Source organism: Crocuta crocuta, unplaced genomic scaffold (genome assembly GCF_008692635.1).
Source record: "Crocuta crocuta isolate KB4526 unplaced genomic scaffold, BGI_CrCroc_1.0 scaffold367, whole genome shotgun sequence".
NCBI lineage: Eukaryota > Metazoa > Chordata > Mammalia > Carnivora > Hyaenidae > Crocuta > Crocuta crocuta.
In genome coordinates this window covers 5,441,914-5,458,769 of record NW_027527936.1, presented here as the reverse complement: position 1 = coordinate 5,458,769, position 16,856 = coordinate 5,441,914, and the positions used below count along the sequence as shown (strand labels likewise).

The 16,856-nt window shown below is 37.1% G+C and overlaps 1 protein-coding gene across 5 annotated transcripts in view; it reads left to right on the top strand.

Moving 5' to 3' along the window:
* IPP (intracisternal A particle-promoted polypeptide) overlaps positions 1–16,856 on the top strand; it is a 33,740-nt gene that overhangs the window by 4,482 nt on the left and 12,402 nt on the right. For 3 of the 5 annotated variants that reach the window (XM_077752126.1, XM_077752125.1, XM_077752127.1), the window contains exons 3-8: positions 2,369–2,800; positions 7,101–7,256; positions 8,794–8,961; positions 11,741–11,878; positions 12,453–12,575; positions 15,242–15,462. In XM_077752126.1, coding sequence (XP_077608252.1) covers positions 2,369–2,800; positions 7,101–7,256; positions 8,794–8,961; positions 11,741–11,878; positions 12,453–12,575; positions 15,242–15,462 — 1,238 coding nt within the window. The remainder of the gene's footprint in view (positions 1–2,368; positions 2,801–7,100; positions 7,257–8,793; positions 8,962–11,740; positions 11,879–12,452; positions 12,576–15,241; positions 15,463–16,856) is intronic. The other 2 variants (XM_077752128.1, XM_077752129.1) reach the window with 2 other exon arrangements.

Below are 16,856 nucleotides of genomic sequence, written 5' to 3'. Positions count from 1 at the left end.
GTAAAGAAAAAAATTATTTGTATTTGTGANGGGAGGATGATCCTTTTTTTTTTTCTCTTTTTCTTTTTTTTTCTGATTTATAATCAGCGTGCATATATTTTAATTAAAACTTATTTTTAAGATGTTTTTGAATTTTAATGATGTTAAAAAATGCACACAAAAACTATGAAGTATTAAGTTTTATATGATAGGTAACATAAATATACACGGGAAAAAGATTTAAAAGAAATACTCTAAAGTGTTAATACAGTGTATGTCTGTGGGGAGATGTGTCATTTTCATTTTTATACTTTTCTGCCTTAATATATATTCTGGTGAACATATATTACTCTTATAATTAGAAAATGTGTTTGAAAACAGAGACTGTGTTTGGTCATCATGCTCTCCTTAAAGGACTACTTGATGGGAGATAATTATGTGATTTGCTAAAGTATTGTTTATTTAAAAACTATTGTTTATTTAAAAAAGTTTTTAATGTTTAATTTTGAGAGAGAGCCAGTGTAAGTGAGCACAAGTGGGGGAGGGGCAGAAACAAAGAGGAAGATAGAATCTGAAACAGGCTTCAGGCTCTGAGCTGTCACCACAGAGCCCAACGTGGGGCTCGAGCTCAGGAACGGTGAGATCATGACCTGAGCCGAAGTCAGATGCTTAACCAACAGAACCACCCAGGTGCCCCAAGTATTATTTATTTAATATATGCTGGAAAATGATAAAAGGTGATTTCTTTGTGTTCTTCCATATTGCTTTTTGGAAAATATCAGAAAATAACTCAAGTTGGAGATTATAAAAATGACTCTTTTATTTGCCAAAAGCAGTTGCCCCCCTGTCTATCGGCTAATGTACAAATTAGCATTGAGGGAATTTTTATCTTTTCTAAACGATGTGAGCTGAAAACTGTTTCATAAATGTCCCTGCTTCTTTTATTTGCAAAATGTAAATTAACACAGATTAATCTGGTGGAATTAATAAACTACATAAAAACAGAAGCAATGCTACAAAATACCTATTCTGCCTCTGTTTAAAGGTAGCAACAAGAGATGCTTATTGAAAGACAGTATTCCTGGTACAGTCATCATATTGTTGATGATTAGCACTTCCATCAAATAAATAGAAAGTAGTAAAACCTAGAGAAATAAATAGTACTGAGCATATTCAAGAGAAACAACCTTCTAGAAAACTGAAATTTAAGGCTAAAATTGGTTTAGCAGTTAAAAATAACATTTGGGTACTAGAAGATATAGAGTAGCTTAACAAGATAGAAGTTTATTTTTCCACAAAAGTGAATTCATAGTAGGCATTCCAAGGATAGTAGGGTGGTTTCATGATGTCATTAATGTCCTATTTTCCCAACATTTTCCTCCACCATCTATAACTTATAGCTTCTAGTCTCGTAGTCACTGAACTCCAGCCAGTAGAAGGAGGAAGCGGAAAAGGCAAAAGGGCCTGGTAGCTAAGTCTGTGCTCTTTTTAAGTTTTTCTCCGAGCTTTACCCAGTAACTGTTGCCTATCCCCCATTGGCCAGACAGTAAAAAATTCATCCCTGTCTGTAAAGGAGACTAAGAAATGTAATTTTCAGCAGGGCACAATTACCACCCACAACAAAATCTAGGTTCTCTTAGTAAAGGATGAAAAGAAAATGAGGGGCGCCTGAGTGGTTCAGTCGGTTGAGCGTCCGACTTCGGCTCATGTCATGATCTCACGGTTCATGGGTTCAAGCCCCGCATCAGGCTCTGTGCTGACCACTAGTTCAGAGCCTGGAGCCTGTCTTCGGATTCTGTGACTTCCTCTCTCTCTGACCCTCCCCTGCTCACGCTGTCTCTATCTCTCACTCAAAAATAAATAAAACATTAAAAAATTAAAAAAAAAAAAGAAAAAATAATATCTGCTATATGGAGTTGTGGTGACAGTTAAATAAATGTCTAAAGCAATGTGTCTATCCACTGTAAGTGTTTTATAAATGTTAATTATCACCATTTAGTTTTCTGCTCTTTCTACAAATCTTTTGTTGCCTTTTTTTTTAATTACCTTAAAAGAACCTTTTTAAGGTTTATTTATTTTTGACAGAGAGAGAGTACGCGTGTGTGAGCAAGCTGGGTAGGGGCAGAGAGAGAGAGAGACAGACAGAATCTGAAGCAGGCTCCAGGCTCTGAGCTGCCATGAGATCATGACCTGAGCTGAAGTCAGATGCTTAACCAGCTGAGCCACCTAGGCACCCCGTTGCTTTTTTACTTTGCGTCTATCAACTCTGCAAACAGCAAGCTGTCAGTAGATTAATATATTAAATTATATTAAATAAATAATGGTTTTTGAACATAAGTCAAATGTTTGTCTTTATTTTTTTGGTTAATTTGTCTCCCTGCTTCCCTAGGTATAGTGAACATAGGTGTGAATAATGTCCAAGAGTTGATTGTTGCAGCAGACATGCTACAGTTGACTGAAGTTGTTAATCTTTGCTGTGAATTTCTGAAAGGACAAATTGATCCACTGAACTGCATTGGGATCTTTCAGTTCTCTGAGCAAATTGCCTGCCATGATCTTCTGGAATTCACAGAAAACTACATCCATGTCCATTTCTTGGAGGTTCATAGCGGGGAAGAGTTCCTGGCACTTACGAAAGATCAACTGATTAAAATTTTGCGAAGTGAAGAGCTTAGCATTGAGGATGAATATCAGGTCTTCTTAGCTGCAATGCAATGGATTCTGAAGGATCTGGGAAAAAGAAGAAAACATGTGGTGGAAGTGCTGGAACCAATTCGATTCCCTTTATTACCTCCTCAGAGGCTTTTAAAGTATATTGAAGGTAATTTTTTTGCTGCTTGTCAAATGAGTCAATATCCAGTGGCTTTCATTAGCAGACATTTATTGAATGATTACTGTATGCAAGATACAACTTTTGTGTTTTATGGATAGTGGTATTTCAGTATTTCTAGCCATTATTTTAATCAAATCCTTACATGCTTTTCTTGAGATTAAATACTAAGGGAGATTAGAGATAGAGATAAAATTAGTGACAGAGCTAAAATAGCACTGCTGTTTTTGGTAATACTGATTATATTTCAGTGTAAGATAAATATAGCAAAACCTGACATTTGAGAAAAATGCATATGCTAAAAACAAAACCCAAACTCAGTAAATCCTATAAGTCTTTTCATTATAAAATTAATTTTATATTTGCTCCTGGGTGGCTCCGTCGGTTAATCAACCGACTCTTGATTTTGGTTCAAGTCATGATCTCATGGTTTGTGGGATCGAGCCCTGAGTTGAGCTCCCTTTGGAACCTGCCTAAGATTCTCTCTCCCTCTCTCTGCCCCTGCCCTGCTTGTACTCTCTCTCTCTAAGTAAATAAACATTTAAAAAATAATAAAAATGAATTTTATATTGATATAGTATCATAGCTTCTAAGTAGCCTTTGAATTATCTTTAGGTATGAAACTTTGAAAATAATTTTCATCATAGTATAAAATAGTTTTAATTGTTGTATTAGAAAAATAATAATATATATTTAAATTAATTCATTAATTAAGATTTTATTTATAAGTACTCTCTACACCTAATGAGAGGCTTGAGCTCACAACTCGAAGATTAAGAGTTATCTGCCCCACTGACTGAGCCAACCAGGCACCCCATAGTTAAATTTATTTATTTATTTACTTACTTACTTATGAATGCTTGTTTATTTTTGAGAGTGTGAGCAGGGAAGGGGCAGAGAAGGAGTTGGAGGATCTGAAGCAGACTCAGCAAACTCAGCACTGAGAGTGGAGAGCCTAATGTGGGGCTCAAACTCAAAAACTGTGACCTGAGCCACCCACACACCCTAAATTTATTTTTAAAAACTACCTTAGACCAGGTAGTTTCAAGATTTGAAGCTCTTACTCTTGTTATACACTGAAACTTGAGGATGTGAATGAGTTACAAATGAGCTTCTTATGGATTAAATACACCATTAGCATTAAAGGTGCAATTCTGTGAAAAAATTATATTCAATATCGGGGTGCCTGAGTGGCTTAGTCAGTTAGGCCTGTGACTCTTGATTTCAGCTCAGGACATGATCTCACGGTTCATGAGTTTGAGCCCTGCGTTGGGCTCCCCACTGACAGTGCAGAGGAGCCTGCTTGGGATTCTCTCTCCCTCTCTCTCCCTTTCCCCCTTTTGTGCTCTGTCAAAATAAATAAATAAACTTAAAAAAAATATAGATATGTATATATTTAACATGGATTTTTAGTTTTTTTCCACTCTTAACAGTGTTAACAGAATTTTGCAGGTTTTTCTGAATGTTATCTTTTATTAATGCACATACATTACTCAGTCAATTCTCATTATTCACAGTCATTATGCTCTGTAAAGTTGCCACAAACATTGAATTGGCAAGTACTGAAACATTATTCCTAGGGGAAATACTGGGTAAGCTCTTAACCTGCTCACAATATTTTTGCCTTGTTTTATGTGTTTCTATCAGAAGAACCTTATTTAATTAATATACTTGATTCACTAATGTTGAACTCATGGCCCATAGCACTATACCTCATGTCTGAATGAAACCTATCTAATACATGTATTAATTCCATAAGGCACATCACAGGCTTCCTGCAATTAGGAGCACTAGACAGCACTTCAGCAGTAGGCTTGGGGTCATTTTTAACAATGCAATCAACAAAAAGCACAAAAATGTGCTTGGCACTAAATAGACTGTGAAACGGACACTGGTTTATAGTATGAGAGCTGGAACAAGAGGCAAAGCCTCACCTTGTTCAGTTCTCGCCTGGAAACATGCATATCAGGTGATTCATACTTTTTGCCACTATGTGGCATGTATGTGAATGACTAGGAAAGCACCATGAGTTTTAACTTGGGTTACAAATGCATTTTAATGAGTACATGGATTCCCAAATAAGGAATCCACAAATAATGAAGACTGTATTTAAATGCTAAAATACGAAGAGAAATTATCCAGACACATTTTTGTGGAATCATATGAGAATTTAGGACTAGAACAAAAGGTTTCGTCTGTTCTCCCTCTCTCAAAATAAATAAATAGTTAAAAAAAAAAGGGGGGCGGGAGGGCCCTGGGTAGCTCAGTCAGTTAAGCATCTGATCTTGATTTCGGCTCAGGTCATGATCCCCCAGTTCCTGGGTTCAAGCCCTGCATCAGGCTCCATGCTGAGAGTGCAGAGCCTGGTTGGGATTCGCTCTCGCTCCCGCTCTCTCGCTCTCTACTTAGAAAAACAAAGTTCTGTTAGGGCACTTGGGTGGCTTAGTCGGTTAAGTGTCTGACTTCGGCTTAGGTCATAATCTCATGGTTTGTGAGTTTGAGTCCCCCCATCGGGCTCTGTGCTGACAGCCCAGATCCTGGGGCCTGCTTCAGATTCTATGTCTCCCTCTCTGTCCCTGCTCTGCTTATACTCTGTCTTTCTCTCTCTCAAAAGTAAATAAAAACATTAAAATTTTTTAAGAGAAAAAAGGGCTGGATGATCCTCCAACTGAGCCACCCAGATGATCTAAGTTCTTTTTTTTAAAAGGATCTCTCTATATTTTTTATAATATTTATTCATTTATTTTAAGAGAGAGAGAGAGAGACAGTGTTCATGTCAGGGAGGGGTGAAAGAGAGAGAGAATCCCAAGCAGGCTCCGCATTGTCAGTGCAGAGCCTGAGGCAGGGCTTGATCCCATGAACTGTGGGATTATAACCTGTGCCAAAATGAAGAGTCAGATGCTTAACCAACTGAGCCACCCAGGTGCCCCAATAGGATATTGGGGTCTATATTCTTAAGCAATTCTATCCTATGAAGCATTTATGGCAAATTTGTTTCTGTTTATGGCTAATATTTTTTCTAGACTGAATTCTCCAATCTCCTTTTTTCCTGGGGTGTACTTTATTTTTTTAATTTTTATTTTTTAATATAACGTTTATTTCTTTTTGAGAGAGAGTGAAAGGGAAACAGAGTGCGAGCGGGGAATGGGCAGAGAGAGAGAGGGGGGGAGACACAGAATCCAAAGCAGGCTTCAGGCTCTCAGCTGTCAGCACAGAGCCCAATGCTCAAAAGATCATGACCTGAGCCAAAGTCAGAGGCCTAACCAACTGAGCCACCCAGGCACCCCCCAAAGAATTTCTTTTGATGTTCTTTTTTTCTTGGACTTCTCAGTTCTGCTTCATACCTGCTCCTTCTACCTTTCCAAATTATTAGGTATTAGAATTCTCAAGATTTCTTTAGTTGACCTTGTTTCCTCAGTTTTGCTTCTGGGTTTCAAGGCTTGGAGATAGTCCCTTGCTGGCATATTTGGTGCCTTTGTGCATATTAGAAAATAGTGCCCTTTCAGGGGGCAAGATCTTAGAGCTTGCCAAGTAGGACACAGGTTGACTTTTATCCCCACTTCACCACAAGTAAGGATCCTTGTTCAGGAATAGTCTACCCAATCATTCTCAAGGTCTTTTTAGGAGATGGACCTCATTCCACTAGAATCTTTTGTTTCTTGCTTTGACTATCATTTTTTAACGTATATGGCATTATTTTATATCTTTTTGTTTTTAAGTTGTAAATGTAGGCTATTTTATTTTTCCATTTTGTTGGATAATTGTGATCCTGTTTCACTTAACCATCTTTGGAAATCTTCATGTGTGTGTTTTCAAGTAAGATATTATGAAGAGTATTGTTTTTTTTTTTATTTTTTTTATTTTTTTTTAATGTTTTATTTATTTCTAGGAGAGAGAGAGAGAGACAGCCTGAGCAGGGGAGGGTCAGAGAGAGAGGGAGTCACAGACTCTGAAACAGGCTCCAGGCTCTGAGCTGGCAGTCAGCACAGAGCCCGACGCGGGGCTCGAACCCACGAACCGCGAGATCATAACCTAAGCGAAAGTCGGACGCTCAACCGACTAAGCCACCCAGACGCCCCTGAAGAGTATTGTTAAAAACAATCTTTGATTTAAGGAAAATAAATTCTTTAGTAATAATGAGAAAAATAAAATGTATATTGTAGGAAACAAGCACCATTGCTTGATGATGAGTTTTCATTTTTTGGTACTCGTATTTTATCTTTATGGAAACATGTTTTTTCAATATCATTTAAAAGTTGATTGAAACATTATCTTGTTAAACTTGCTTTAGGAGTATCCGATTTCAATCTTCGTGTTGCATTGCAAACACTTTTGAAAGAGTACTGTGAGGTGTGCAAATCTTCTAAAGAGAACAAATTTTGTAGTTTTCTGCAGACATCTAAGGTTCGACCTCGGAAGAAAGCAAGAAAGTACCTGTATGCAGTAGGTGAGAACCTTTAAAATGTGATACAAATAATCTCTTTTAAGGATTAAAACCTTTTAATATTTTGTTGTTATTTTACGCATCAGAATATGCAGGTGTGTCAAATAGGCATATTTAATTTCATATATAGACTACAGATTTAGAAATTGTGTTTAGTACAATGGATATATATATATACACATCCCACAGGTAAAAATGTTTAGCATGCACTCAAAAATTATTTATATATGATAATATACAGCTAATTACATACAAATTATAAAACATATTACAAAGTGAATATAAAATATGTCTATAAATTTAGACAATCTGTCCTATATGTCACATATTAATAAGCTTTAATGCTTTTTTAAAATAAAGAGGTTGAATATGCTCATCTGATACTATGAATTATCCTGCACGCTCACACTTTAGAGACCACTGGTTCCTATAACCCTATATCATCTAAAAATACCATGAGTAGTCAAAAATTTTGATATTTTCCTTATGTTTCACTAGAATTCGCATTTTTAAAAATTTATTTCTGAGACAGAGAGAGAGAGGGAGTTACAGAATCTGAAACGGGCTCCAGGCTCTAAGCTAGCTGTCAGTCAAGAGCCCGATGTGGGGCTCGAACCCACGAACCATGAGATCATGACCTGAGCCGAAGTCAGACGCTTAGCCACCTGAGCCACCCAGGTGCCCCTTGAATTCACATTTTTAACCTTTTTTTTAAATTAAAACAAATTTTTTTACCGTTTATTTATTTTTGAGACAGAGCACGAGCTGGGGAGGGGCAGAGAGACAGAGACACAGAATCTGAAACAGGCTCCAGGCTCTGAGCTGTCAGCCCAGAGCCCGATGTGGGGCTCGAACCCATGGACTGCAAGATCATGACCTGAGCTGAAGTCGGACGCTTAACCGACTGAGCCACCCAGGCGCCCCTCACATTTTTAACTTTTAAAGCAATATTTCTTAAGTCAGTTATTTGACAACAATTGGGCAATCTAAGAACCCAACAATTTAGATCACAGAATAATAGATGTGTATTTATTTTGAGAGAGATAGAGCAAGCAGGTCAGAGGAAGAGAGAGAGAGAGAATCCCAACCAGGCTCTGCACTGTAAGTGTGATGAGCCCGTTGTGGGTCTCGAATTCATTTACCATTGGATCATGACCTGAGCCAAGATCAAGAGTCAGTTACTTAACTTACTGAGCCACCCAGGTACCCCTCAACTCACTATTTTTAATTGTGAGTATTGTATTAATATAAAAATATTAATAGAAGTCATTATGAAAATTCCTAACTACACAGATAGCCAGCTTCTTTTATGTTTTATCTAACATTCTATTAAAACCAAAACCGGGTGGTAGGACACCATAGTTGACTACAACACATTTAAGCCATAATCTTTCAGGAATTCGTGCGTTTAAGAATAATATATGTATATGTTGCAGGCTTTAGAGCACTTATTCCTTGTTATGAAATAGTTAATTACTGAATATTTATATTTGCATATATAAGTAAGGGATTTGCTATGTATCTCTTTTCCTTCATTCAGGTGGATATACTCGGTTGCAGGGGGGTCGTTGGAGCGATAGCAGAGCCCTCAGCTGTGTGGAACGTTTTGACACCTTTAGCCAGTACTGGACCACTGTGTCTTCACTTCATCAGGCTCGATGTGGGCTAGGAGTAGCAGTTCTGGGAGGGATGGTTTACGCCATTGGAGGTAATAATGAAAGTGTCTTCTTTCCATTATTAGTCTCTAGCCATAAGTTGGTTATATATATATGCCTTATGTATATTGTTAGGTACTATGAGATACATGTAGATATGGTTGTGTTCAATAAATATTTAATGAATAAATGAATGGAAGAAAAAGAAAACACAAGATACTGAATGTTTCAGACCAGAAGGATACTGTGATTTATCACGAGGCAGAATATTTTATTTCATTTTAATGAAAAGTTGTTTATAAAATGTGGTACCAAAATTTAGGTCAGTGTTTGTGATAGAAATTGTTTGGGGTGCCTGGGTGGCTCAGTTGATTAAGCATCCGACTTCGGCTCAGGTCATGATCTCACGGTTCATGGGTTTGAGCCCCGTGTCGGGCTCTGTGCTGACAGCTAGCTCAGAGCCTGGAGCCTGCTTCTGATTCTTGTTTCTCCCTCTCTCTCTCCGAACTTCCCTTGTTCACGCTGTCTCTCTCTCTCTCTCTGAAATAAATAAAACATTAAAAAAAGAAAAAGAAATTGTTTTAATATTGAATTTTAATATATTGGAAGCTGCATTACAAATCATTTTTTTAGATTAGTCTTTTTAAATTTTCATTTATTTATTTTTAAAATTTTTATTTATTTTTGAGAGAGAGAGGGTGAGGGTAGTAGAGGGCAGAGAGAATCACAAGCAGGATCTGCGCTTTCAGCGTAGAACCCAATGTGGGGCTCAAACCCATAAACTGTGAGATCTTGACCTGAGCTGAAACCAAGAGATGAATGCTTAAGTAACTGAGCCACCCAGGTGCCTTCAAGTTTTTGTTTAAATACCAGTTAGTTAACATACAGTTTAATATTAGTTTCAGGTGTTTAGAAGTAAATCTAATCAAAGATTGTATCAGACCTCTACAAATAAAATTTATAAACTTCATTTAGATAGAATTTTATTTAAATTTTTTTTAATGTTTTATTTATTTCTGAGAATGAGAGAGAGAGACAGCATGAGTGGGGGAGAGTCAGAGAGAGAGGGAGACACAGAATCTGAAACAGGCTCCAGGCTCTGAGCTGCCTGTCAGCACAGAGCTCGATGCAGGGCTCGAACCCACGAACTCTGAGATCCTGACCTGAGCCGAAGTCGGACGCTTAACCAACTGAGCCAGCCAGGCACTCCTATTATTTTAATGTTTATTTATTTATTTTTGAGAGAGAGAGAGCACAAGTGCTCATGTGAGGTAGGAAGAGGCAGAGAGAAAGAAATAGACAGAGAATCCCAAGCAGCCTCTGTGCTGTCAGCGCAGAGCCTGATGCAGGGCTCAATCTCACAAACTGTAGATAGAGATCATGACCTGAGCCAAAATCAAGAGTCAGATGCTTAACTAACTGTACCACCTAGATGCCTCTAGGTAAAATTTTAAATTATGAAATACCTAAGTAAATAAAGAGATATATCACATTCATGAATGAGAAGAATCAGTGTATGGGGTCCCTGGGTGGCTCAGTTGGTTGAGTGTCTGACTTTGGCTCTCGTCATAATCTCAGGGTTTATGGGTTTGAGCCCCATGTCGGGCTCTATGCTGACAGCTAGCTCGGAGCCTGGAGCTTGTTTTGGATTCTGTGTCTCCCTCTCTCTCTGACCCTCCCCTGCTCATGCTATCTCTCTCTCAGAAATTTAAAAACAAACAAACAAAAAAACATAAAAAAAAGGAGTCAGTGTAAAGATGATTAGCTCCAAACTGATTTGTAGATATAATGTGATCCCAATTTGAAACACTCTTTCTTTTTCATTGTGTTAGAATACAAGTAACATAAAATTTACCATCTTAACCATTTTTAATGTAGAGTTCAGTGATGTTAAACACATTCACATTTATGTGCAGCCATCACCACCATCCATCCCTGTAACTCTTTACGTCTTGTAAAACTGAAACACTATCCTGATTTAAACAATAACTCCCTGCAGTGCCTGGGTGGCTCAGTTGGTTGAGCATCCAACTTCAGCTCAGGTCATGATCTCATGGTTTGTGAGTTTAAGCCCTGCATTGGGCTCTGTGCTGACAGCTCAGAGCCTGGAGCCTGCTTCAGATTCTGTGTCTCCTACTCTCTCTGCCCCTCCCCTGCTCATGCTGTGTCTCTGTCTCTCAAAAATAAACATTGAAAAAAATTACCAAGAAAAAGAAGTTTTATTTTCTGTTTGTAGCTAGATAAGGATTGTGTTAAAACTCAAGTTGTACCAGAGCCAGCTTTCTAAACTAATGTATGAAAAAATATAAATTACATGGATTGGGTTGCCTGGATGACTCAGTTGGTTGAGCGTCTGATTTCGGCTTGGGTCATGGTCTCATGGTTCATGGGTTCGAGCCCCGCATCGGGCTCTGTGCTGACAGCTCAGAGGCTGGAGCCTGCTTCACATTCTGTGTCTCCCTCTCTCTCTGCCTCTCCCCACCTTACACTCTGTCTCTTTCTCAAAAATAAATAAACATAAAATTTTTGTTAAATGTTAAAAAAAATTACATGGAGTATTTGGGAGGTAGAATTGGAAATAGATAATAGGAGAAGTATGCATTTGTTTCATTAGGTGGGCTTTAATAAATCAAAGTGCTATTTATAATAACACTGGGCAAATGAATTTTACGTTTTTGTTTTTTTCTGGGCAAATGAATTTCAATGAATAGTATAAAAATCAGACAATAGTTGAATTTCTGATAACACGAATAGTACTGAATATTGTATTATGGTTGTAGGCTATTAGCATAACTAATATAATCTAATATATGTTTCTTTTATTGAACTCAGGTGAGAAGGATTCAATGATTTTTGACTGTACTGAATGCTATGATCCAGTTACTAAACAGTGGACAACTGTAGCTTCAATGAATCACCCCCGCTGTGGCTTGGGAGTGTGTGTGTGTTATGGGGCTATCTATGCTTTGGGTAAATATGCTGTTCAGTTCAGTTTAAGGATATCTAGTATTATTTTAATTCTTAGATTTTGATTACATTAGAAAATTTCCTTCCTTCCCGTAAGAAACTTATGTCTTTTCAGCTTTATCAATTTTTATTTTCAAAATTGAATTACTTGGAGAATATTGTCAAGTATAGAGCTCTTAGAAGGAGATGAGGAAAAAGTGTAGATGAGATAGATGTCCAGTGAAGCACTTTAAATCTCATGATTTGGGTAACCATTCTGAATATACAGAAGTTGTTTTAAAAGGTAGTTTTGTAAAGTACCATATTTCTTTCTTTTTTTTTTTAAAGTACAATATTTCTTAAGCAATATGATGGCATCTTTGTTTTGTTTTTAAAATCTCTAATGAAAACTAGGCAGAGAGTTAAGATCCATGTTTTATAATCAGATTCTAATTTTTCATATGATCTTGGACAAAGCATTGATAATGTGATAATCATTCACAGCAGAAATCTGGTCTATATGATAATCATTCACAATAGGTGTTTTTCATAGATAATACTCCTTTATCCCACAATAACATTTTCTGTTTGGTTACAGGTGGATGGATTGGAGCTGAGATAGGGAACACCATTGAACGATTTGATCCTGATGAAAATAAATGGGAAGTAGTTGGCAACATGGCTGTGTCACGCTATTACTTTGGGTGTTGTGAAATGCAAGGTAATTGCTTTCTAAAAACTTTTTCCTGAAAAAATAATTTTTTCTGAAAAAATATTTTTGAAAAAAAGAAACTTGAGGCTTTATTTTCATGAGTTAATATTGCCTGTTAATATTGAATGGTTGACACCAACAGTATTGAAGTTTTGCTTTTATTTTTTTATTATTATTTTTTAAATGTTTTATTTATTTCTGAGAGAGAGACAGCATGAGCAGGGGAAGGGCAGAGAGAGAGGGAGATACAGAATCTGAAACAGGCTCCAGCCTCTGAGCTAGCTGTCAACACAGAGGCCGACTTAGGGCTCGAACCTACAAACCGTGAGATCATGACCTGAGCCAGAGTCGGACACTTAACCCTGACTGAGCCACCCAGGCGCCCCAAAGTTTAGCTTTTAATGTTTTATATGTTTTAACCTCTTACATCTTTATTTCTGTATTGCCAAAATAATCATTTTTTCCAAAGTAAACAAAACTAGAATTAAAAATTACAGATAGGCACAAATACCTGACTAGCAAAATAAGAATTGGAACCTTCATCCATCTTTGTCATTTTCTGTCCCACACAGTCCTTAGTAAGTATTTCTAAGTAGGAGGAGGATATAAAAAATTATCTTCACTGTCTCTTTTGGCTTTTTCAGTGTTTTCTTACAGGGCACATTGTGATTCAATCCATACAGAATATAATGCTCTGACAGATTTGAAAAATGTTGTACTGCATATTAAAATGGTACACAAATAGTATTTTAACTGTCTGCTATATCCTGAGAAGTAGTTGGTAAGCACTGTCAAGTAGAACCTGATTCTTTGTCCAGAGTTGGAGAGTAGATTTATATGTACCTGTAGAGTAATGAGCAGTCTGCTCATTGTTATGATAACCAGCTGTTCCCAGCTCAAGTTCTTTCTGCTTTGTGGGTACCTTCTCAGACTTTCACTAGCATTTAAATGTTCAAATTACATGGTACAGACTATATTGTGTAATATTGTACTGTTCTCTAATTGTTTTGTATTTATTACAAAATAAAAATCCCATATAAATCAGGTGTCCTGAGACTAAGTTTCCAGTGTGCGGGAAGGGGGGGGTTCCCTCCTACTAACAACAAGTGGTTTTCAGAACACCAGCTGGGTGTTGGAGAATTCAACTCAGTTCTAATACTATGTACCTATACCTGGAGATAGCCTTAAATTCCACAAATTGAAGGCTCAGTCCTAGAAGACACTCATCCTTCCCAGGCTCTTATCTGTGCTTCTGATTGACTGGCTATAGATTGGAGGTTCCAACTTCTTTTTGGGTTCAATTAATTTGCTAGAGCAACTCACAGAACTCAGAGGAAATGTTACTTAATACTAAAAGGATATAACTCAGAAATAGCTAGATGGAAGAGATGCATAGGGCAAGTTATGGGGAAGGGATGCGGAGCTTTCATGTCCTTTCCAGGTGCGCCGCTGTCCTCACATCTCCATATGTTCACCAACCCAGAAGTTCTCCAAACCCTGTCCTTCTGGATTTTTATAGAGGCTTCATTACTTAGGCATGAGTGATTAAATTATTGGCCATTGGTGATTGATTCAACCTCTAGAACCTCTCCTGTCCCCAGAGGGTCAAGAGGTGAGACTGAAAGTTCCAACACTCTAATCACAAGTTTGGCCCCTTTAGCAACCAGCCCCCATCCTTAAGTACTTTCCAAAAGTAACCTCATTCACATAACAAAAGACACCCTTACCACTCTTAACACTTCGGACATTACAGGGGTTCAGGTTGCTGTGAGCAAGGAACTGTGGATGAAGACCAAATATAGATGAGAAATACATATTTGACCATCTTAATGTCCAGATATATGTTTCTTATAAACCACAGTGTTGTACCTTCTAAAACTACAGAGTTAGAGAGGCATCTTGGAGATTATTTCAACTCCTTTATAGAAGAGCAAGCTAAATATCAGGAAGGTTGTGTGTTGTCTTTTTCATACTGATTACACAGTTGGAGCTAGAACCCACACTCAATGACATTTAGCCCACATTTCTTAAAATGCCATTCTTTATAACATATAACTCCTCACTTTAAAATATGGGAAACACTGTTAGGCATTTGAAAATAATTGTAGAATGTCAGAACCATTAGTTTCAAATCAAATAGTTTGAAGTCAAATTTAATAAAGAACTCACTTGAATTACATTCTATTGTACTCTAGTGATTGATTCTAATACCTTAATCTAGCCATATAACTATTCTAATTGGAATTTAATTCTCTGGGTCTATTTGAGCAACAGGTAGACTGTCACAAACAAGGCCATGACATTCCCAGTTTAAGTGCCTGGCAATTTTTTTTTAGGGGGAAATAGCCCCTTTCTCTATTTTACCTTATAGTAGCAGTGGTTCTGGAACTTGAGATCATCAGGCAGACAATAAGATGAGAAAACCTTGTCTGACAGATTGTTGTATTACAGTGTTGTAAGTTCTTTGAAAATTAAATGCCACTTTATACCTCTAAATTTTTGTAACATGCTTACTTGTGAGCTATGATATACTAGACAGAAGTCAATTTTCCTCTCCTAAAAGGCTGTTGTGAGCTCTATACTAAATATAGCATCAGCATAGCAAATATAAATCACAACTATTACTTTTTATAATTATATTCTATTTTCTACAATATTTTCTATTTTGTTTCCAGGTTTAATTTATGTAATTGGGGGCATCAGCAATGAAGGAATAGAGCTTCGTTCTTTTGAAGTGTATGATCCACTTTCTAAGCGTTGGTCTCCACTTCCTCCAATGGGAACCAGGAGAGCATATCTTGGAGTGGCGGCACTCAATGATTGTATCTATTCTGTTGGAGGGTGGAATGAGACACAGGATGCTCTTCATACTGTAGAAAAATATTCCTTTGAAGAGGTATGATGGATGATCTCAGTATTTAATATCCTATTATTCTTTTAGTGTCTATAAGTTCTGTAGTGCTGTGCATTTTTTCATTCATGATTTTGATCATCTGTTGGGTTTTTTTTTCCTTTTCAAAGAAACCAACTTTGGTATCTAGATTTTTTTTCTATTGATTGCCCATCTTCTATTTCATTGATTTCTGTTTTCTGTTTCTTTTTTTTTTCTTCTTTTTTTTGTTTGTTTAATTTTCACTTTTTTCAGGGTGCCTGGGTGGCTCAGTTGGTTAAGTGTCCGACTTCGGCTTAGGTCATGATCTCACGGTTCATGGGTTCGAGCCCCGCTTCAGGCTCTGTGTTGACAGCTAGCTCAGAGCCTGGAGCCTGCTTCAGGTTCTGTATCTCCCTCTCTCTCTGACCTTCCCCTGCTCACACTGCCTCTCTCTCTCTCTCTGTCTCTGTCTCTCAGAAATAAATAAAAACATAAAAAAATTTTGCACTTTTTTCTAGACTCTTCAAGTAGAAGCTTAAATGATTGATTTTAGACCTTTTTTTATATTGTAAATGTTTAAAACTATAAATTATTCTCAAGCACTGCTTTAAGTGCCTCCCACACATTTTGATATATTGTATTTTAATTAGCCCTTATCTTGAAATATCTTCTAATTTCCTTGGCAATTTCTTTTTTGACCAGGGAGTTGTTAGAAGTATGTAATTTGATTTCCAAATATGTGGCAGTTTTCCAGATATTTGTGTTACTGATTTCTAATTTAATTCCATTGTAATCAGAGAGCATACTTTGTATGATTTATGTCTTGGTAAATGTTTCATGTCCACCTGAAAGAAATTTTATTCTACTGTTAAGTGTAGTGTTATATAAATGTCATTAGGTCAAGTTGGTTAGTGTTGTTCAAGTCTTCCCTAGTCTTTTCAACTTGTCCGGTTGTTTTGTCAATTATTAAGAAAGAAGTATTGAAATCTCCCAAGTGTAGTTATGGATTTGTCTGTTTCCCCTTTCATTTCTGTCCGGTTTTACCTCAGAAATGTAAGATCCAAGGGCAGGCTGCCCTAAAAGTTACCACTTTGGCATATTAATTATTTTAAATAAAAGTTACTTAAGAGACAGCTTGTGCAAGAAGGACATTCAGACTGTCCTCTGTACCCCTGAAAGCAGGAAATAAATCTCTCATTTGAAAGGTACCCTCCTTGTACTGGGAAATAAAGAGATATCATCAGAGATGAGAAATGTAGAGCCAAGAAGGCTATATGTACAACTCTTGTTATTTATTTATTTATTTTTTTTTACTAATTTACTATCAGGGGCTCCTGGGTGGCTCAGTCAGTTGAGCATGATCTCAGGTCATGATCAGGTCATGATCTCATGGTTCATGAGTTCGAGCCCCTCTTTGG